At 37.7% G+C, this 23630-nt stretch overlaps 1 protein-coding gene across 2 annotated transcripts in view; it reads left to right on the top strand.

Moving 5' to 3' along the window:
• UBL3 (ubiquitin like 3) overlaps window positions 1-23630 on the top strand; it is a 63250-nt gene that overhangs the window by 4787 nt on the left and 34833 nt on the right. Inside the window, exons 1-2 of one of the 2 annotated variants that reach the window (XM_067290859.1) lie at window positions 12012-12072; window positions 14287-14376. The exons of the other annotated variant lie outside the window; for it this stretch is intronic. Of the exons in view, the coding sequence (XP_067146960.1) occupies window positions 12055-12072; window positions 14287-14376 (108 nt within the window). The 5' untranslated portion in view covers window positions 12012-12054. Of the gene's footprint in view, window positions 1-12011; window positions 12073-14286; window positions 14377-23630 lie in introns of those variants that run through there. 2 annotated transcript variants of the gene reach the window in all.

Here is a 23630-nt window from a genome sequence, read left to right as displayed (position 1 = left end):
ATATATGCATGTTCTTTTTTAGGAGGTTTAATGTAGAATAGTGATGAATAGCCTAACATAATAGGGACCATTTTTTAGTGCATTTTAAAGTGGACTAACAGGAGAAAAGGTTGGAGATGTACCTGATGCCACATCACTAGGGGAATCTTGGCATCCAGGGATAAGGTTCAGACAAGAGGAAATCAAAGGAGAAGATAGTTGTATGGCAGCTGAGTTTTTCTTCTTCTTCTTTTTTTTTTTATCCATCTCAGTCTAAACAATTCTTTCATTTAGAATAACAAGCACAGTATCATTATAATGCATTTGGAATACAGAAACAAAATACTTTGACTCATAGTAGTTTAACTCATAGGAACAAAATGTAAGAAATCATGCATCTTTTCTCCTATTGTGGCTGCTTTTCCTTTTGCCTTTGGTAGATATTTTTTGTTTGTTTTGAAAATTATTATATCCCAAGTTGTTTTGTGCATGTAGTCATAAAGAACTTAAGGGACTGACTTTATTATAAAGGTCTAATTACTTCTGTCTCCAGCCTCCCCCCCCCTCCAGTTTTTGAAGTTTTAATTTATTACATTGTAAGATAGAAAAACATGATAAAATGTTTTTATCTTGATATTTTTCCTTCCCTTTCCTGTTTTTTACCATTGTTTGTTGATTGTAAGAGATAGGAGTATCACTTTCTCTGTTGTCCTTGGTGTTCTTCCCCTTTTCTCCCCTTCTTGGAGAAAGAATTAGTGGGATCTCTATTGGAAAGAAGAGCTTGAAGAAGATCATTCCTGACTCCCTATGTATCAAACCACTTTGGTAGCATATTGCAGTTTTTCTTATAATGAGATGAAGAACCTCCTTATCTGTTGTCTGCAGCAGTGGCCAGAGACACACTTGTCAAAGCTGATGTCATATATGTGTATTTTGGGTATCCTTCAACATGATTTATATTTACTATCCTTCCTTTTTCTCCCACAGATTAAAACAAAAAAATCTTACCTATATATCTAACCAAAAATAAATCATTGTAGTAATGACTGGCATTTGTATGTAGGATGCTGTAATGTAATAAGATGAAGTTCCCCAGCATCCTGACATATTGAACATATTCTGAAACAATGTTTATATGTCCTTCACTTCATTTTCTTCAGGGATGAGCAACTGTAACTTGTGGATGAGATAATGATTGATATTTATGCTGGGCCTTGGTGTAGCACTGTACTTCAGAGAATTTACATTGCTAGCTTCTGCTTCTGTTCTTAGTTTTTTTGTTAACTGAATTTGTTTCTCTCCACTTCTGTTGTCCAATTCCATGCAATACTGGAGGGAATGTGCACTGAAGGACATCTAACTCCTCCCTTGTTGGGAATGCTGGGAAGCCAGCAGTAGTTACTGACAGGTTCCAGCAGAACTGAGAAATAAAAAAAACCCAAATGCTGAATATCTGTCTGTAGCAAAGTGGCAACCTCTACAGTAGGAACACTGAATTTTGCATGTGTAATCCTGGCAGTTCAGTCAGGACCTGAATAGGGACAAGCTGCAGCTCTCAAAGGTGTGGAATTGGGGCCAAATTCAGGTGCAGGTAATCTGTATTTCACCTAGGAGCTCGTGACTGGTGTTCTTCCATGTCTAAACTTATGTTCTCTTCCCCCGTGAGCATTTTATTTTAGGTCATTCAAGGCCCATAGCTCTCTTCCTTGATTTGGCTTAAAGCTGTAGTAGAAAATTAGGCTGTCTGATGAATGTGGGCCTTCTGGAAGACTTGGTAAGCAATGCTTTAAAGATACTGTAATCAAAATGACTAAGGACAGGTTTTCTGTTCTTAACTGTAAGTTCTTTCTGAGGATGAGGTCTGTAAATGTTGAAAGCTGTGGTCGTGGTATATATAATGAGAGGGAAATATTTGTTTATGTTTCTGGTGACTCAGCTTTGTCTATTTCTGAGTAAAACTCAGAATGTAAACTTTTGGTGATGTCCCTATATAAGTTTATACAATACTGAGCAGAATGGAGAGCTCAATTCTGACTCAGCCAGTGAGTGCTACTCTAGTTTGCAGGAATCCAGAAATATCTGGAATGTGACTAATCATTCCTGTGGTTTTATGTGGAAGAGATATTACAGCTTATTTTCAGTCTTTTCTTTGCACAGTACTGGATCCACTAACTTGCTTATTTCTCATTTTAACTATAGTGAAAAGCAGAGCTGCTGATCAATACACTTTTCAATGTTAAGTGTTTTGTTTTTGTTTTTTTGAGCAATTAATTGAGCCTACTGAAGTAGCAAGCCTTCCCTGCTGCAATTTTGCTTGCATAAAGTTTAATTTACTAATTATTAAAAGGCTATGACTGAGTGCAATGCTTTCATTTCAGAAGCTATTGAAAATTAGAGTGTCAATGAAAGATTTTAATATCACTTTTCATATGGAAAATATAACCTCTAAGCCCCTAGCACTTCATCAATTTCAGCTTAATTTAGAGATCTGTCTTTTGAAATTCAGTTATTGTTAAAAATTACCCTATAACTCTACTAGAAAGACCGCCTTTAATTTTTGCTAGCTTCTGGGATGCGTACGTCGCAAAACACCTTAAAGCAATAACTGGAACATTTTTTGTTGGGTATACCTCCAGACAAATTTAAATTCACAGATGTACCACTAACTGTTACAAGCAATGATAATTAAGAAATACTGATGGAAGAAAAGAATGAAGAATCAACACCCTGCAAGAATTGTGATTTTTTTTAAGTTGCCGATACATGAGTTGAGGTTTTGCAAATAGCTTTATGCTCTTCAATACTGTGGAGTGGTTTTTAGGGTTTTTTTTTTTTTTACTATGTGAAAAAAATTTGTTTAAAAAAAAAGTCACTAAACAGGTTTTCTAAGAATGTAGAAAAAATATTCAGGAAGTCTGTTTTTCTTTAAGAGCACCTTTTAAAGAAAAAGTTAAGACCTCAAGTAGGTCTCTTGGGCCTCAGAAGTATGGTTCTGCAGAAATACTTTAATATTGTTGCATCTGAGTGCTCTTAAGTATATATGGAAATTGGTGCATTTTTCAGTCACTAATCAGGACTGTGTTTAGCTCCTTGACAGAGGATAAATCCGTTGCTGCTTGTAAACCATCCACACTGAAGGCCTTCTCTCAATTTGCAGTAAGACTCTGCAAGTATGTTGAAATTTGATTAAAAATGTAGTGTATATTTTCAGCAAATTGATACTTGGTGTAATTAGGCAGTTTAAAATAAAGATTTGGCAGGTTGCACAGTTGTGACGCTGCCATCAGTGTCGTCAATTTTTTTTTCTAATTTTGGTAAACAAATCTGCTGAAAATAACTTGCCAATAACAGGACCACAGTTGTGTGTGTGTGTGTGTGTGTGTGTATATATATATATATTTTACTTAAAGTTATGTGGGACTGTCAGTTTAGAACTAAATGGAAAGTTTGTGGCAGAGCTTAGTTGCGATCTTATTCCATAATACTGTTATTATGGTGACAGAAACAAGTAAGAAAGTGCTTAAGTTTTATGTATCCTATATAAACTAACCAAGAAAAAACATGGATTCTGTCTAGGAGTTTGACAATATTTGTTCCACTTCCCTACCAAAAAACAAATCTATGCCTTAGTGGGGCAGAGGTACCAAATGGTACTTCATGTTCAACAACATAGGGTCATACTTTAGAAATGTTTGTGTTCTGTGTCTACCTACTGTGCTGGTTTCAGTTTCTGTTGAGAGCTGCCACAGATTACTGTTCAGGCGAATCTAATTTGTGTCAATGGCCTGGACTGCTACTGAGAAACAAAGGTGGTCTTATCCTGGAGAGCCCTTCAGCTGCAGCTGAGGACCTGGGTTTTAATCTGTGCATCTATTGGCAATTTTTATGGGAATGAATACTTAACTCCTTTTTCTTTTTTGGGGGGTTGGGGGGGGTGTCCTGAGCTCTTGTGGAAGCTTTTCTATGATCTTCATTATGCAATATTCGTTTTTGCATGTTGCATAAGAAATTCTTTTGACAAAAGTGTAGCACCAATCTCAAAGTAAACACGAGGAAACTAAATGTGTTTTTCCTTTAGAGATTGAAATGAACAATGTGTTTCATCTCAAAAATATTCATACTTCAAAGTCATGTATTGTAGCATTGGTTAGTAGTATCTCCTTGGTGGAGTTCTGATACAGTAATGCTTTGTGGTCTAGCAGAAATCCACATCACTGTAATCTGTTTCTGATACTTAACATATATTCTGGATGGTACTACTTAAACTGTCTCAGGAATCTGACATATGTTTTTAATGCAGAGAAATACTGGAATAGTGATAAAATAGTGAAGTTCAGTGTTAATCAAGTCTTTCATAGTTGGGGGTATAAATTCAAGATTTTTTTTTAAGGTTGATTAGTGCCAATGTATATGTGAATATATGTGGCATATGCCAGTAAGCCTAAGGAAAGTTATTTTATAATATAAAATTATTATTTTAAAATAGTAGTCCTCTTCACTATTTCTTTTAAGATTAAATACTACACAACATTCTTTAGATATGCTTAGCATGTTCTGCATACTATAAGCCATTGACTAGAAGCCCATGTACGTTTTTAAAGCTTAAAATACCTAGTTGCAGTATCTTTTATTATTATTATTGAATTCTTATTTGTATGAGCAGTATCATGAACATCAAAATAAACTTAACTCTTAGAATAGTATTCTGTGGTGGTAGCTGATGTACTACACATTACTTAGAGCATATCAGATCTGAATATTTATATCATTTTGGCTGTGAATGAGTATACTTTAAATTTTTAATCTGTACAAATGACTTGTACAATCTTAACAGTTCTAAGGTATAATAATGAAAGCCTAGCTTTCATTTGTGAAACAGGATTATTGATCGTCAATGGAAAAACTTTATTGCACTTGCGTGTTTTAGTGGTTTATATTTTGTACACTTTATAGCTATTTGGCAGCAAACCCCAAACTTTCAGAAAGCTTTATCAAAATTTTTTAATGAAGGGGGAATCTATTTGCTAAGCCCTTATGATTCAGTAATAATCAAAATAACGTAAAATCACACAGATTAGTAACTTTTAATAGATGCATTACAGCATATAAGTGGTGATGAAGATGTAAATATTACTGTATATTTATAAGAATAATTAAAAAGCTTTTCTCTGAACAGAGTGGTGTGCTTTCCATTATAAGGTCTTCTGAAGTTTTCCCTTTCTGTGTTTTTCTGAATTTTAACTGCTGGACTGCCACTTCCTGTATTAGGCAGGATTAGCTGTGGCTAGGCATCATGTGTATGCTGTAGCTGCCCCCCATGCATTGCTCAGCATGGTACTGCTCCAGATAAATCCATGCCTGAGGTCTGCCTCATGCTGGTTAGTGTGGTTAGAACATCTGAATTAGTGGTTTAGCCATTTTTGAGATCAGTTAAGGAGATATGTTACTTTCCCTGTTATACAAATGTGAGTCACTCTAGTTTCACTGTATCTTCAGTCAGCAACTCCATATTCATAAGGTGGGGTTTGTCAGGCACGTACCCTTCAGCTGTAAAAATTTTAAGGATTGTTTGACTTGAATATTCAAGAATTTTGTACCAAAAATTAGTGTAATATGTATTCTTTATTCCATAGATTTCCAAGAAAGGCTATTTTAAAGACTACATTTATGCTTTAGAGATGTGATAAATATTTGATAAGTTTCAACCTTATACTAATTCATTTTAAATGTGAAGTATAAAATTGGGGAAACTTTTTTTTTTTCCTCCAAAAATTCAAAAAAAGACTGGTGAGTATTTCTATTGACCTAGGCACAAGAGTGAAGTTTTAAGATACAATGTATCAGGCACTGGGACAGAGAAAACAGCTTGTTATTGAGAAATTTGACTTACGTCTTGTGAATCTCATTTTCATCACTAATGTTAAAATGACTAGGAGCTTTTATTAAAGAGAAACTGCAACTGTGTCTGATTTCTGACTACTTAGCGCCTCTGGCCAATATAGTTTCATAAGAATCTGGACTTCATATGAATTTGGAAATGTGGATTTTTATTTTTTTTTAATTGCATATTTTTAAAGTTATTTGGAAGTTTAAAATATTTGTTGTAGTAGGGGAAACCAGTAAACTGTAAGTGTGACTGTGATGTGTGGTCCAGTGAAGATAGTGGGGATATTTGCAAAATTGTTTTAGCTTGGAGATGATGGTCCCCTTTAAACTGTTTTCCTCTCACTAAGAAAGGGGCCCTCTAGAAGGTGGTTCAGAGCAAGAGTGTAGGTGCTTTGAATACGGTAGAAGAGGAGAATGCTTGTCTGGTGGTGTGCTGTAACACTTCTTTGCAGGCAATGATCTAAAAAAATCTGCTTTGCTCAACTTCGTTGTAAAAAGGAAGGCTGAAGCACGTAGTTATGCAATACATTGTCTCCACTCACCTCTTTAGGGTGATGGGACTTTTAAACTTTTTCCTACCTGCCACTTTTCATGCTGAGCCCAAGTTGCTGTGTGTCTGTCTCTTCAACTTTGGGGATAGCCAGGGAAATCCCGGCAGAGGGCTATTGCACAGCTGCAGAAAACTTCCTGTTCCAGTATATTGTGATGCTGAGCTTGTTGCTAGTGTAAATGCTGTCTGCACTTAGGACTCAGAAAGATTTTAACGTGGAGTATAAAGCTTTGCTAGGGATGGACCCTGCTATTCCCAAGGTAAGAGCCACACCTACATCTTTCTCTCAACTGACTGTAAAGAGTGGGGCAAAGAAACTCGCACTTCTAAGCTGAGGTTGTCTTTTTCAGTACCCTTTTGTGTTTCTTGAGCAAATAGTTTATCACGTGCCTTTTGTCAGTGTGAACATAGAGTATGTGCTATGGCACTGTTTATAACACATATGGAAAACTAACATTAAGAGGACACGGTTCCACTTGTAAAATGAGGTACAGAAACATTCAGAAATACCAGAATCAGTAACAATGTTCATTTACCCTATTTTGTTTATGTATAATAGTTGCTTCTTCCAGTATCATATGCTTTTGCCCCTCACAGGATCTGTTCCTTATTCAGCACCTAGTCATTGTTCAAAGACTGGATCGGTGCCTTTTCACACTACTCAGACCTTTCTTGGAAGAAAAGTCTAATTCCCCTTGAGCCTTCCTGTGACACTGGTATTTCATAAAAATCCATTTATTTTTCAAAGATCTGTTAGAGAAGAGGTTATTGTTTATCCAAAATTATGAATATTGTACAATGTAATTTCTCTGATTCATAGCAAATATCTTCTATACAAGGTAACTGTGTAGTAGAGTTGCAGATGATGAAAGCTTGATGTTTCCAAGCTGTAATCAGAGAGAAAAGAAATCAGATAAAACTTCTTGATTTTTTTTTTTTGATGGAGCTGTATATTCTAGAAAAAAAATTTGTTGGCATTTCTCTGGACAGCTCCACTCAGCACCATCTTTAATACTTTTCAGTCCTGTTTGTTCACAGAAGTTTTATTCCATGCTTGTACTAACATTTCAATTAAGCTAGCATACTCTTTTGCTGATTTTAGGTTTATTCCAGAAGACCTGTTGTGGACAAAGAGTGAATTAAAATGATGCAAGAATCGAGAAAATATTTATATGTTAATAGATGCTCCCAAGAAAATTTGGAGAAATATTGTAACTATATTTATTAACAAGTTGTAAAAAGCAAGTTTTGGGGCTAATGCTTTCCTTTCTTTTCATACCATCTTTGTGGCAGTGTTATGTTAGTATTTCTTGCAGCTCTTGTTACTGGTTGAGAATCACACAGTTTTGCTGAAGTGTTTTTATCTTTCTTTCAAAGAAACTGAAATTTTGAGCACTTTCATACCAAATATTACCTAATTTACCTATCAATTTTCATGTTCCTGCTTTTTGAGTAGCATGCTATCAATTCAAATCTGAAGCAGTGTTAAGGAAAAATTAAAATAAATGCACAGCACTTTCCTGCATTCAAGAATTTGGGGGGGGGGTTGTTTTATTCTTAAATTACTTCTTTGCTTCTTTGGAATTCTGTGGGTTTTTTTTTTGTTTTTTGTTTTTTTTAGAAAAGGAAAAGTAGGAAAGACAGTTTGCCCTATTGATGGAGCACAGAACAATTAACAGTCAGTGCTTTTATCTGCAACTGTGCTGTTTGGTGCTTGCTCACTTTTTTAGCTGAGTTTGAAGTTTACCAAAGTGACTAATTAAGAGTGCTGACTAATGCCAGATAAGGCAGAGCAAAGGTAAATAGTTTCCTGCCTTTAATAGTTGATTCTGCTGCTACATATCAGTCTGAATTTACTTTAAAAAAAAAAAAAAAGTTCTTCTTTGTTCTTGTCTTCTCCAAAACAGAAGAAAAAAAAGCTGCTTTTTTTTTTCCTTTTTTTACCCCCCTATTGTTCTCAGCATATTGAGATGAAGCTATAGGCAGGAGGGGAAAGAAATGGTTTTGGGAATCATATAGGTTTTTGGCCTTTTCTGCCTCTTAGCAGAGTTTTAAAGTTTTTCTTTTACTAGATGTTGTTTTGCAGAAGATGGAAGACCTAGATTATGTTTGAATGAACCCAGAGTTTTCTGCAGTTTTTTTATATCAAACAATTTTTCTTCTAAAACCAGATTGCAACATGTTCCAAAAATGTGGTACAGTTTTCGGGAAGAGCTATAACTATTTATTGCAGGAGATTGAAAATTCATATATAGAAGGCACTTAATCAGAATCTTAAAATACTATAGTCTTGTATTTTTGTTCTGTCTTTAACTTTGGTATAAAGGCAGAAATTTTATTGTTGTTTGTTGGTACTCTATTAGAAGCTATATTGGCTACATTTGGAGTGTCTGCAGAGCTGTTGGGATCAGGAGGAGAAAATCTTTTGAACTGTGTCAAAACAGTTCTGGTTGGGTTGCTGGGGAAGATGGCATTCATTTTCAGTTATAGGCAGTTTGTAGCAGTTTGAAGGATGGGTGGTGGTAGCACCTGAAATGAGTACAAAGAGAAGTCAAGTGATGATTATGCCACCATCCAGTGACAAACATACAGGTGCTTCAGGCACTGAACACTATCACAGATACTGCTCACAGATAGCAGTATCAAAGGCTTCCGGCTTATTTATGGGCAGTAATTTGCTGTAGAAGCATGATGGGCAGCAAGAAACAGCCAAGAAAAGATAGAGCTGTAATTTTCTCTTACCATGCATAGGTTTGTACTCTTAGTAATTAAATTCCATTATGCCAAGTTCTTAACATGTCAGGTGATAACACAATTTTCTGATAAAGGACAAAGGTTTTTTCCACCCCTTCACCCCCACCAAACACAGACACACCCACCTAAATCAATCCCTTAGTTAATATTTTTAATTTCAGTCTTGGTGCTGAATGGAGATAAAAAAGCAATATGTGTTACTTTTTTGGGTCGAAAATGAGTGAGATATGTCCGCATAAGCGTAATCTCAACTTCAGCAAAAGTAGATCTGCTGCTGCCAAATCTAGGCTCTAAAGCAATAAGGCTCCAAGGACTTGGTTCAGTTGCCTAAACTTAGACATTTAGTGCCATTTCACACATCCTAAGGTGTTCAGGATATCCACAGAGAGCAGACAGCTGTGACACATGTCTTATGGGAGACCCACACCTTCCTCCAGAAGAGCAGCTGCAGCGTATGGGGAGGATACTCCACTAAAGTGAAGCACTAAAATAGCACCAGATGCCTAAGTTTAGGTAATTCTTTTGCTCTGTTAACTGTTTGGGGCTTTGTAAAGCTCCATTAGGGCACCTGTATTTGCAACATTTTCATATCCTTTGTTTGGTAGGTTGCCTTTTTCTGGCTTAAATTTATTAAGCAGTGCTTTAAAATCATTAAATTGTTTAATTTGTGGTAAATTACAATTCTACTGGTTTTGTTATTTCCTACAGAAAACTTTCATGTCTAAGGTTATGAACAGTGCAGTAGAACACAAGTTTACCTGTATTTTAAATTTCTCTTATTTTAGTATAGCAGAATTTCCCTTAATTAGAACAATTTAGAAACCTGAATAGTAACAGATGTACTACTATCTGTTCTGGTGAAGTAGCTACTGTGTAATTGCAGGTCTGTCAAACGTGATCCAGTCTGAGCTGTTACCCATGGTCTGTTGAAAATAGAAAAATATTAAAGTTGAGACACATCACAGTCACAGTGAGGTTAGAAGTAATTTAAGTTGTCAAACAAATGAAAATTTGTACACAGCTAGAAAATTTGTACACAACTAAATTAAATTTTGAGGATCATCTGAAGTCCTTGAAAAGTGTCTTATCCATCAACTTTGTAATTCATTGTATAAAATTTTACTTTAGTGGTCAATTCTAAACATTACACCAGAAATGCATTATGTTTTTAATGTGTAAGTGTGTAATTACTCTTGTGTACCAGGAAAGAAAAAAGTACTGTCTATTCAGATATGGTTTCTGATATTAGATCAAAAGAAGAAAGCTTACTAGTTGAAGCTTGACAGGTCTCTCTTGACATTGTCCTGAAATGTTTGCAAGATATTTTATATCTTCTGAGCAGAAATGAATTTAAGTAAGTTGAAAACTTATGCCTAAATAATTAAATAATGAAGATTATTTGGCATTAAATAAGGTATGAACACAGAGAAGTTTGTTGCTATCATCGCCCCAGTAAATTTTCTATTGTTATACTTGAAGTAAATTTCATTCCTATAATTTGAGAAATATATTTTATATTTTGGAGGGCAGCTTTTGGTATTTGTATATTGTTGAAGGTTGAGTTAGGGTTTAAATAAAACTTTTTTCTATATTTCATATTGGCACTTTTGTTTTGGCCCAATTTAATGCCTGAAATTTTTTTTTTTTTTAATCTCGGTAGAAACCTAGTGATCATTAATACAACCTTCTAAGCATAAATTGTTGCAGTGTTTGTAGACAGAGGGAAACAATAGCCAAGCTACTTCATGTGCATCTTAAAAACTAAACATATTTTGTTTCCATATACTTCAAGGCTAACCTTTTGTCTTTGCATAAACTTTTCATATTTCTCTAGATTGAGAGTGGTGTTTGTGATTATGGAGAAATCTTTATATAGTACCTATCTAAATATAGTATTCATCCATATGACAAGACTAATCTCTGCCCTTGTGCTTCTGGCAGACCTCTCTTGGATGGCTAGATTTCATTACTGAGGGATCAATCAAAAATTTATGAAATAGAATTGATGTATCAGGAACCCTGGAAAAAATACTTGACCTAAAGAGTTAGAAGATATCTTCTATTATTTTTAAGTAGAAGGGCTGTATTCCATTGAAAGCTCTTGCATGCAGTATGGGTCGGAAGCATTGTTGTACATGCAGCTTTCTGTCTAGAAGGCTTAAGCAAAGAACTAGCAGCCAGCGAGTATATTTATTTGATTGCACACATTTTCTGCTGTGCATATGTGGGCTTTTACGCTTTTTAATACAGCTTCTATTCGTGGATGAGAGTATCATGATTGTTGAATGTAGGCAGTTTATTCTAAAGACTTTTATTGTTCAAACTAAGCTGAAAATGATCTGTAGGATAAAGCTGTGACCTAGTTCCAAATTTCCCAGCTTTGGAGAGTATTGTTATTGTCAAATCTGTGCCTGTGTAATTCTCTGTTTAATTTTGTTTCTTCATCTTTAAAGACTGATTAATTATTTTTAGGTGAATAGTTAAAGATATGGGAATAGAATGTGCAAAATATTCTATTAAATGTTAATGTTTAGGGTTTCATTTTTGTGGGAAGAGAATTTATTGCCCAGCACAATGTATTAGAGAGGTCAGCCTATCTACTTTCCTCTGGCTCTTATTTAAGAATCATGCACTTTTGTAGAATCAATGTTGCCTACCTAAGTTTAATAATGTTTTCACTTCCCTGTCAACTATGGTCAAGGCTCTCTATAAATTAGTAAATAAAATAATAAACACTTAGCAAATACTATAGATGTGCTTGTTTTATTAAATTAAAATGAAGAATTACAATTAATTTCTGTGTTTTGCTTTGCTTTTAAACTTGAAAATGTACAGGATTATGCTACTTTTAATAACTGCTTGATTCCACGCTGAGCCTGACTTTCATGGCATTGAGCTTGATGGTAAGCATTCACAAGATTCACAGATTTTTTTGCAAGTTTAAGAATAATTCCTAATACAAAAATGTTCTCTGAAAAAAGAGGTTTTCTGCCTACAGAGAATTTTTATATATGTATTTACTTATTGTCTAAGTTGTAAGATTTTTTTATTATTATTCCAAACTGAAAACTGGAAAACATTTTGTTTTAGAGATACTGTTACACAGTATCTTCAAATAATGTGATATCTGTCACTCTCTCTGGCTAGTCAAGCAATGATAACTGATGGGGGGGGGAAAAAAAAAACCCGGATATAAATGCCAGCAAGTTAAAAGCTACCAGAGACTGTGGCATTTGTAGTGTGAGATAGCATTGTGCTGGTCGACTTCTGGACTTGTCATTGTGGAGCTGCTGTGAGCTGCAACTTTTATCCTTCCAGAGCCTGGCTCCATGGCAAGAGCCCGCTGGGGCTGAGCCGGAGCGGGGCCTCCTGCGTGCCAGAGCCCTGTCTCTGGGGTATTTGCCTGTGAGGTAGGCATGGCTCTGAGAGCTGCAAGCCTTGCTTTTGGTATGTGGCCACTGAACAGGAGTTGTTTTGAATGAAAAACTTCAAGTTTAATTAATCAGTATTTTTCTTTGGAAAAGTAAAACTTCTTTAGAATTATTATGTTTTTCTTCCTGTTATTTTGTAGCAGAGCAGACAAGCAAAATGTTTTCTCTGATGATTGAAAAGGAATAATAGTGAAAACTTCTACCAGATTTGAGTGTGTTGCAAATTGAGTGAAGTTTTCAACATTAGAGGGGAAATAATAATTTCATGTGAAATTTTACCAGTTTAAAGCAGAAATGGCAGTAAAAACTTGGTCGAAGAACATTGTTGTGCCTGTCTTCCCTAAACTAGTTAGAGTTGCTATGCTTGTATAATGAAGTTCTGCTTCTGAAGTTCTGCCACTTAACTTGTTAATTGTTTGGATATTTAGTGTATATTTTTAAAAGGTACAGAATTCCTTCATAAGCCCAGATTTTAGTAGTAGGTTTTTAAAAGTGTTTTTAGAAGGATGTAGGCTGTCAAGAAGGTTTTTTTCCAAAACAAAAATTAAGGTTATATTAGGCATTGGTGTAGCTAGCAGACCTTCTATGGAAACCACTTCAGTGGGATTTACAGGCACTTGTATGAGGTTTGTTTTCTGTTTTGAAGTGATTCTGTATCCTGTTAAATCGTCTGTCATAATTAGCGCTTCATAATTATATAGTTCTGTTTCAGGTGATAGCAAATAACTAGAATTTTACTTTGCACACCTTCAATTCATCAGGAAAAAATATAAAATATAAACTATTATGGTTAGTATCCTACAAGGTTTTGGCAAGTGTTGAGGAGTGGTGTGTTGTCAAGAGGCAGATTCCTTCATTTTTCCCTATGTGATATGAAAAGGTTAAGAAATGTTTTGTAAAGCAGTGGAAGAGAATTGTACTCATTACTTAAAACAAAGAAATCTCTCTCCCCCCAAACCCTGGTATATAAAACAAAGATGAGGGAATTCATCTTTTCTCCTTAAGAATCAGGTTTAGTGACATGGCATTACCTGCAGAGTTAATGCTAAGATGTGAAAGTAGATGGATGGAGTGTATATAGAAGCCAGCTTGGCGGAGAACTGAATGAGAGGAATTTTTTTTAATATGCAGTGCAATGCTAGGACATGCCTCATTGCGTTTTTGTTTGAGGCATAAGGAAAGTAACCCTAAAGCTTTATGTTTTTCTGAGCATGGAGGTTTTCTCTGTGCTGGTAGAAATGTGGACTTTGATACAATCTGTAGTAACATGGTGATTATCCTAAACATTAGTATATGTACAAAGATAAATGCTCAGGTTTGTTTCAGTTGAGAGATATCTGAAATTGTAGTAACTTGAAGGGCTATTTAAATATTGTACCTCTGTTATGTTAAAAATTTATTTCAGTGACGGAAGCAAAGACCAACTTCATAACCTGTGCCACCATCTGTTAAATACACCAAAAGCTTTTTTTTTCTGGATGGGGTTTAGCCAGCTATCCATTTTGCACTGTTGCCTAGACGGAGGCGTGCATTTAAGAATAACACAGTAGGCTTTCTGTTAGTTGACAAGAAAGCTTTTTTGTTTTGATCTGAGACTCCTTTAGTTTGTCTAATGCTTCCTTAAATTTAGTCTTTGGCTGAAGAATGTATTTGAAACTTTTCCTCTGTTGCACTCCTTTCCTCTAGTCTGTGCTTTCATCTTCTTCCACTTTGGTTTGGAGCCACTCCACGGAGAGCTCCACAGGGCGAGACATGTGCCTTCTCGCTGAACGCTCGGTAAGGCAAGGGGATGTATTTGCTAGCTGCAACCCAAAGTCCCTTCTAATCCTATTGACATCCAACCCAAGTAGCATTTAGTTAATCTGTCTGGCGTTCTCCTTTCTTTGTCTGACCCTGTGAGACGAGAGCGCTTTTTGTAACTTTATTTTAGATGAGCATTTCAAGATGGTAATGCAGATGTATAGTGTTTACTGAAATGATTTTTCTTTTTAAATGTTGACTTTATGATAAATAAGACATATACTCAATAATGCTGTCAGGCTGAAACTGACAGATTTTAGTATTATGTTGTTATGTTTAATTGTAACATATGGGCTGATTAGGCAAGGAAAAAAATTGGTATTTACAAAGACATGTAAGGAAAATTGTTGCAGGTCATTTAACCATTTTGTTCTGCTGTTCAGTTTGCAGCAAAATAAACTATTATTTAATCAGAAAAAATATTCAGGGAAAAGGTTTAGGACTGGAAACAGTCTCTTCACTGACTGCTATTTAGAATGTTGGCTTTATCTCTAAAAAAGTAATTTTCCTTCCATTCTTCTGACTTCCACAGGAGTTTCACATTTTTTATATTGTAAAATAATACTTGAGTGAAATCCAGCATAAACCTGTCGAAGAGATGCACAGTATTTCTTGATTTGGATTTCCATGAAACACATTGTGTACAGCTTCAGGTCATTCACAGTTAGAATGGCAAAGCTGCTTTTTATGGTCTCTCTGATTCATCGGGTTGAGACTGTAAAGTTGGGAAAGGATTTGGCTTCATTTCGTGTGGAAATTCTTGTTTTGTTTTTTTTTTTATTCTTCTTCACAAAGTTAGCAAGAGGTGTGCACACCACTTAAAAGCATGAAACCTCTGAATTAAATGTCATGTAGGAATATTCTACTATATTCTTGTGCTGCCCAGCTCTATTTTCTGATATTCTCAGAAGAACAGCACTTTGTGTTGGTGCAGCTTGATGCAGTACCCTTTTGCTGGGGCTCCAGAGATAAGCACATGAAATGGGAACAAGAATTTGAAGCTATTGGATGGATGTGTTCTGTGGACATCTGTCATACTAATCAACCTATAGTATCAAAACACCTGAAATCGGTTGCTTTTCTTTTACTCCTGTTTCAGTAGAAAAAACTGCACTCAAGGGAATTAATCACGTCCTGTGGGCTCTGCTGTTTGCACGTGGTTTGCTTTGGCTTAACTTTATTGGACCAGCTCGTCAGAGGCTTATCCTAGGAAGATTAAGGACCTCAAATCTTCCCTTTAAAAATCTTCTTTGCCCCAGCCTTTGTCTTCAAAGTCTCACTGGAAGCTTTGTAGCTAAAACCAGGGTATGTAACATAATTGCAAGACAGACCATTTATCTGTGTTCCTGGCAAATGGACAGCCAAACCAAGCACTTAATGCCTTCCTTCAAATGTTCTGATGAACCAGTGGGCAAAATTGCACTATGAACTCTTTTTTGGCAATTCAGTTTCTCTGTCTATTTTTCCATCTAGTCATTATACATAGGTCTGTAATACTTGCCTTCTGCCAGCCACGTTTCCACCACTTTCTTATAGTAGGATATAGTGATCATGCAGCCAAAAAGGGAATTGGTTAGTGAGTGGTTTGATGAAGAAGTAACTACCAAAAAATCTCCAAAACCTTTCCATATGTCCAGTTTAGAATTACTCATCCAGTGGTGTTATGTTCTTTCAACTGACTTCAGAAAATGGGAGAAAGCAGGACCATCCCTTTCATCAGTAGCCTGCAGTTATGAAAGTTGCCATTACAGAGACATGGTGGGATAGCTCGCATGACTGGAGTGCTGTCATGGATGGCTACATGCTTTTTAGGAAAGACAGGCCAGGAAAGCGAGGTGGTGGAGTTGCTCTTTATGTGAGAGAGCAACTGGAATGTATTGAGCTGTGCCTAGGGGTGGATGAAGAGCGAGTCGAGAGCTTATGGGTAAGGATTAAAGGGCAGGCTAGCATGGGTGACACTGTGGTGGGTGTTTACTACAGGCCACCTGATCAGGAAGAGGAAGTCGATGAGGCCTTCTACAGACAGCTGGAAGTAGCCTCACGATCCCAGGCCCTGGTTCTCATGGGGGACTTCAACCACCCTGATATCTGCTGGAAAGACAGCACAGCTAGGCACAAACAGTCTCGGAGGTTCCTGCAGAGCATTGGTGACAACTTCTTGACACAGGTGGTGGAGGAGCCAACAAGGAGAGGTGTGCTGCTGGACCTCGTACTAACAAACAAAGAAGGACTGGTGGAAGATGTGAAGGTTGGGGGCAGCCTTGGCTGCAGTGACCATGAGATGGCGGAGTTCAGGATCCTGCGAGGAGGCAGCAGGGCACTAAGCAGGATCGCAACCCTGGAGTTTAGGAGAGCAAACTTTGGCCTCTTCAGGGACCTACTTGGAGGAATCCCATGGGTTAGGGCCCTAGAAGGAAGGGGGGTCCAAGAGAGCTGGTTAATATTCAAACATCATCTCCTCCAGGCTCAAGAGCGGTGCATCCCTATGAGTAGGAAGTCAAGCAAAGGAGGCAGGAGACCTGCATGGATGAGCAAGGAGCTCCTGGCAAAACTCAACCAGAAGAAGGAAGTATACAGAAAGTGGAAAGGGGGACAGGCCACTTGGGAGGAATATAGGAACGTTGTCAGAGTATGCAGGGATGTGACGAGGAAGGCTAAGGCCCGTTTGGAATTAAATCTGGCTAGAGATGTCAAGGACAGCAAGAAGGGCTTCTTCAAATACATCAGTAGCAAAAGGAAGAATAGGGAAAATGTGGGCCCTTTGCTGAATGGGGTGGGTGCCCTGGTGACGAAGGATACAGAGAAGGCAGAGTTACTGAATGCCTTCTTTGCTTCAGTCTTTACTGCTCAGGCCAGCCCTCAGGAACCCCAGACCCTGGAGGCAAGAGAGAAAGTCTGGAGAAAGGAGGACTTTCCCTTGGTGGAGGAGGATCGGGTTAGAGATCATTTAAGCAAACTTGACACCCACAAATCCATGGGTCCTGATGGGATGCCCCCATGAGTGCTGAGGGAGCTGGCGGACGTTATTGCTAAGCCACTCTCCATCATCTTTGAAAGGTCATGGAGAACAGGAGAGGTGCCTGAGGACTGGAAGAAAGCCAATGTCACCGCAGTCTTCAAAAAGGGCAAGAAGGAGGAGCCAGGGAACTACAGGCCAGTCAGCCTCACCTCCATCCCTGGAAAAGTGATGGAGCAGCTCATCCTGGAGGCCATCTCCAAGCACGTGGAGGACAAGATGATGATCAGGAGTAGTCAGCATGGATTCACCAGGGGGAAATCATGCTTAACCAATCTGATAGCCTTCTATGATGGAATGACTGGCTGGGTAGATGAGGGGAGAGCAGTGGATGTTGTCTACCTTGACTTCAGCAAGGCTTTTGACACCGTCTCCCATAACATCCTCATAGGGAAGCTCAGGAAGCGTGGGTTAGATGAGTGGACAGTGAGGTGGACTGAGAACTGGCTGAATGGCAGAGCTCAGAGGGTTGTGATCAGCGGCGCAGAGTCTAGTTGGCGGCCTGTAGCTAGCGGTGTCCCCCAGGGGTCAGTACTGGGTCCAGTCTTGTTCAACTTCTTCATCAATGACCTGGATGAAGGCACAGAGTGCACCCTCAGCAAGTTTGCTGACGATACAAAACTGGGAGGAGTGGCTGATACCCCAGAGGGCTGTGCTGCCATTCAGAGAGACCTGGACAGGCTGGAGAGGTGGGCAGAGAGGAACCTCATGAAGTTCAACAAAGGCGAGTGCAGGGTCCTGCACCTAGGGAGGAATAACCCCATGCACCAGGACAGGCTGGGGGCTGACCTGCTGGAAAGCAGCTCTGCCGAGAAGGACCTGGAAGTGCTGGTGGACACCAAGTTGACCACGAGGCAGCAATGTGCCCTTGTGGCCCAGAAGGCCAATGGTATCCTGGGGTGCATGAGGAAGAGTGTTGCCAGCAGGTCGAGGGAGGTGATTCTCCCCCTCTACTCAGCCCTGGTGAGGCCCCATCTGGAGTACTGCGTCCAGTTCTGGGCTCCCCAGTACAAGAGGGATGTGGCACTACTGGAGCAAGTCCAGCGGAGGGCTACAAAGATGATTAGGGGACTGGAGCATCTCTCTTATGAGGAAAGGCTGAGAGAGCTGGGCCTGTTTAGCCTGGAGAAGAGAAGGCTGAGAGGAGATCTTATCAATGTGTACAAGTATCTGAAGGGAGGGTGTCGAGAGGATGGGGCCAGACTCTTTTCAGTGGTGCCCAGCCACAGGACACAAGGCAACAGGCACAAACTGAAACACAGACACTTCCATCTGAACATGAGAAAAAACTTCTTCACTGTGAGGGTGACAGAGCACTGGACCAGGTTGCCCAGAGAGGTTGTGGAGTCTCCTTCTCTGGAGATATACAAAACGCGCCTGGATGCAATCCTGTGCAATGTGCTCTAGGTGACCCTGCTTGAGCAGGGGGGTTGGACTAGATGATCTGCAGAGGTCCCTTCCAACCTCAGTGATTCTGTGTCTGTGTGTGATATGAAAATGCCCTGTTCATAAAAAGACAAGTTAGTTACATGTTAGGTCGACACATGCTTACATTTATGTAACCAGCAATGCGCTGAGACAATACCAATCTCCCAGCAGGATAGTAACAATGAATATAGCTTAAAGGATTAGTTGCTTGTCAGATTGAGTAGGCAAAATAGAAGTAATCTTCTCATTTTTTTTAATTTTGTAAATTGAATATTAATAATAAAAGACACATGACTATCTAAAGAGCCTTAATTTTAAAATAACTACTGCTGTTATTGTAAATTTCAGATGGAATTGAATAACTGACAACAGAATTAAGGAAATACATTTCTTTCATTTTTATATTTTTTTTGTTGCAATATTTACACATTTGAAGTAACAGTTCTTTCTCACATGCCTGATACAATAATTATCAGACATTTTTCTCCCTATTTGTACTGCTTTATGGGAAAAATCACAGAGGAACTTGAGAGATCCCCAGCAATATAAATCCTTTGGTCTGACAAAGACCATTACTAAACCATTACCAGTACCATTAATAAAGATATAATAATGTTCGTGTGCAGTGTGTGTTGGGGGGGAGCATGCTGGAGGTATTTGTCTATTCCTATAAAATATTTTTTGTTCTTGTTTATCCCTTCAACTTATCAGTTGTACTAATGAGGTAATGGTATAAATTCTTCAGGTGGAATTCAAGATTTTCCCTTTTTGACTCTTTGAATCTCTTCCACTTTTAAAAAACTCAGTTTCTTTAAAAAAAAAAAAACAAAAAACCTTTAATTTTCTCCTTTAGTTACAGCATGAAATATGCAATATGAAGGACACTGAGCCTTCTGTAATAATATAGTACTAATAGATGAGGAACATGAATTTTTATTAGTGATAGATTATAGTAATTTTTATTTAATGAAATTATGAGTTAGAAATAAGTCCATAAGTGATTAAATGATTTGAAATTCATAGCAAATAATGAATTTACATGTGCATAGGAATTTGAAGAGCTATCTGTGAGGATTTTTTTTCAAAATAACTTAGCATTCTTTGTTCCTGACTTCTCTTCATTAGCATATTTACCCTTTTCGGAGTTGTTTGTAGATGGAAAGTTGTTGATTGTATACATTCTTACTGAAAAATTGGCACAGCTGAAATGCCAAAAATATTGTCCATCTCATTTACTTATTTATGTGGTAGAAGGAAAGAGAAAATAAATTTATTTTTTGGGCTAAGAGGCACTTAGAAATAGCAAGACAGTTCAATCTAAAAATATATATGGCTAAATAGGGACAAGGGAAGAATTCTCCTAAAATGCAAAACAGCCTCTTGTATGTATGAAATTTTAGAGATGGGTGGTTGATGAGACTTTATGAAGCAAAAACAATAGACAAAGAAAAGTTTGTTCTCTTTTTTTTGTTGTTCTTAACAGGAAAAAATACTTTAAAAATGAATGTATGATGTTATGTTCTCCCTTTCATCTTTTTGCTCAAAATTAACCTTTTCTTTCTTGCATGTGTATTAACCTGTGTATTGTGAATTCTTGTACTCTGTTTAAATTGCTTTTTTTGTTGTTTTTAACTTTCATTTTAAGCATTCAGGCTAATGAAAGAATAAATGGAAAGAGGAGAAAAAATAAACGCCATCAAAATATACTATTTGATCTGAATGGTGCTAAGATGATACTAAAAGAGGTACAAAAAAAGAGGGTGTAATTTGTGTTGAAGTTTTCTTCTAAAATGCCACATTGTTTTCAATGAATTTCTGAAAATAGATTTTTTTCAAGAGAGGTTTTCATATCTCTGAAAGGTGCATCCGGGTGGACTTTGGTAGTAATTTGCCAGAAGGAGGAAGATCTTTTGGAACAGAATTTTGCTATTTGCTTTCCTCATGGAGGAGGAAAAGGGCATCAGTTAGTGATCCTGTCGCTAGCTGGGCAAACACTTGACTTGAGCTTTGCTGTTAGATACTGTGCTGTACATGCTTCACTTGGGTGTGCAGACTATCACTATACTTTGCCATTTCTCTATACCAAAGACACTTTTATTTGAATATCTGTTCCCTTGGACTTTTCCATTTTTAAATTTACTGAAAATGATCTTTCTGAAGTGTGATAAAACATGACCAATGTTGTTAGTTTAAAATTGCAAGGCCAGGAACTTGGAACCTGTGCTTCTCACAAACAATGTCACAATAAATGTATAATACTTGCCTCTGTATATATATCAAGCAGTGTCATCCCTGCAGTATGGTGTAAAATTTCCCAGTAGTATTTTAGCTTATTTAGTTCTTCAGTTTATAACTGCTTCTTTGTGCCCCTTTAGCTTTGTTTGTTGCTCTACAACTAAGTATAAACATGCAATGAGTGAATGAAGAAAAACACGTTTATAGTATTTATATATCAAGGGAATATGAATGACTGTTTATAACTGTTGAATTCTTTTGATCCTTTCAGACTTGCAGAACAAAATTATCCATGCTTATTGCTCAAAGAAAAAATTTCAATACTGGAAATACAATTATAACATAAGAAGACCCCCAAAACAACTGTAAAGCTTTATAAACTCAATAAGATGTTTGGCTAATATTCTAGGAAGGTGAAGCTTCAGAAGATCTTCTTTTTAATGAAAATGGTTCTATATGTTTTCTCTTTAAATATAAGCTATGAAGAAAGATCTAACAGACACGAAGAGGAAAGTTCATGCAGGTTTCACAAATTTACAAAATGACCATTTAGTAATTTTAGGAATTACAGGAGGAAATAATACTTTAAAAAAAAGAAAAAAAGAAAGAAAAAAGAAAACAAAAAAAACCAAACCTCAAATCCCAAATGGTTTGCTGAACAGTTATTTGTTCCATGAAATGTTTGTTTTTCTAAACAGTTCCAAAAGGTGGTTTGTTAAATTTACATTTAATTTTCAGTACTGAGAGATGATTATGAGTAAAATGAGAATAATTTTTACTATGTTTTATATACTAATAATTGAAAACACTCTGATAGACATGCCTTTCTTCCTGGCTTAAGAGCCCTAAAATCCCTGTTCCAGCTGTGGGAAAAGGTGTGTTAATTCAGGCATAATGAAGACAAACATATAGTGGGAGAGGAAGAAGGAAGAAAAAAAAAAAAGTCTTTCTAAGATAATGGTGGAGATTCTGTAGATTACTGTAGCCCATAGCACCAGTTGGAAGTTGCACCAAGCCATTTGCCAGACTGCTGAAGCTTCCTTTTTCTGGGCTTCCTTCACTGGGACTTCTTACAAGTACCTGTCCTCTAAGCGCAAGGATGCTCCATGCCAGTAGTTGGGAAAATGAGTAGATGTATGAGGAGATTGGCTTGGTTAAACAGAGAACTCATGGCTGGATCATTCAGCTCAAAAGATAGCGGTTAATGGTTTGTGCTGTACCTGGAGGCTGGTTACAAGCAGACACTACGCGGGTCTGTCCTAGGGCCTATCTCATTTAATATCTTTGTCAGTGACCTGGAGGAGGAGGCAGATCAAGTTTGAGAAGACCAAACTATGGGTACGGTTGATACGCTTGAGGGCAGGGCTGCTGTTCAGAGGGACCTAGGCAGGTTAGGGAATGGGCCAACAGGAACTTAATGAAATTCAGCAACAACAGTGCAATATACTGGACCTAGGATGGACCAAGGCTGGGGGCTGACTGGCTGGGGAGCAGCTCTGCTGAGAAGGGCCTGGGAGTCCTAGTGCACGGTGGCCAAGCATGAGCGTGCTTTGACAGCGATGAAAGCTAACAGCATGCTGGGTGGTATCAAGAGGAACGTAAGCCAGTGTATTGAGGGCGGTGACTCTTCCCCTTCGCTTGGCACTCATTAAACTGCAGCTAGAACACAGTGTTCAGCCTTGGGCCCCACACTGGTGCAGGAAATGCACTGATCAACTGGAGCGAGTTCAGCAAGGCCACTGAGGTGGTCAGGGGCTGGAGCACTTGCCCTACAAGGAGAGGCTGAGGACTTGTTCAGCCTGGAGAGCAGATGGCTTCGGAGGACCTAACAGCAGCCCCTAGTACCTATCAGGAGGTTACCTAGAAGCTGGAGCCAAGCTCTTTACTGAGGTAAAAAGGTGGGAGAATGAGGGACAGTGATCATGAATGGGAACAGTAGAGGTTTTAAATTGAGACAAGGAAAAAAATTTCACTGTAAGGATAACTGATGGCATTATTTTTTTTGTTCTTGCATTCATCTTCTATATAAAACTTTTTGACCTTTTGATGAATTTAACTGCAGGTCTTTAGTGTCCGGGCTTACTTTTCTCTATCTTGTTGCCTGCTAGAGAAGCCTTCTGGCTTCCCATAGCAGTCACTAAAAGAGTTTCCTTCTTTTCCTGATCCCTGGCAAACTGAACCAGCCCATACAACTTCTATGTGACCACATATTTTATCTTTTTTTGGTAGTCTGCAATATATGCTGGAAAGTCCAAGTACTGAGTAAATTTGCAAAATCTTTAGGTTGAAGGAATGTTCTGTTGTTAATGAGCTACCTTGAAATAATTAATTAAATCTAGGTTAAGGTAAAATTCAAAACACACACTATTTATAACATCCCAAGCAGACAATGTAGATGGTGTAAAGAACGTAAATGAAGAAATGGAAGAGATATTATAGTTAGTCAATTTCTGCTGAGGTTCAATCTGAAAGTCCTCTCTGGTTTTGCATCTAGATGGCTTGCCGTATTTGATTTCTTGAAACCCACCTTGAGAGGGGTGGTGTCTTTTTG

The sequence above is a fragment of the Apteryx mantelli genome, chromosome 1 (genome assembly GCF_036417845.1).
Source record: "Apteryx mantelli isolate bAptMan1 chromosome 1, bAptMan1.hap1, whole genome shotgun sequence".
In the NCBI taxonomy this organism is placed as follows: Eukaryota; Metazoa; Chordata; class Aves; order Apterygiformes; family Apterygidae; genus Apteryx; species Apteryx mantelli.
This window is presented reverse-complemented; position numbering and strand designations above follow the sequence as displayed.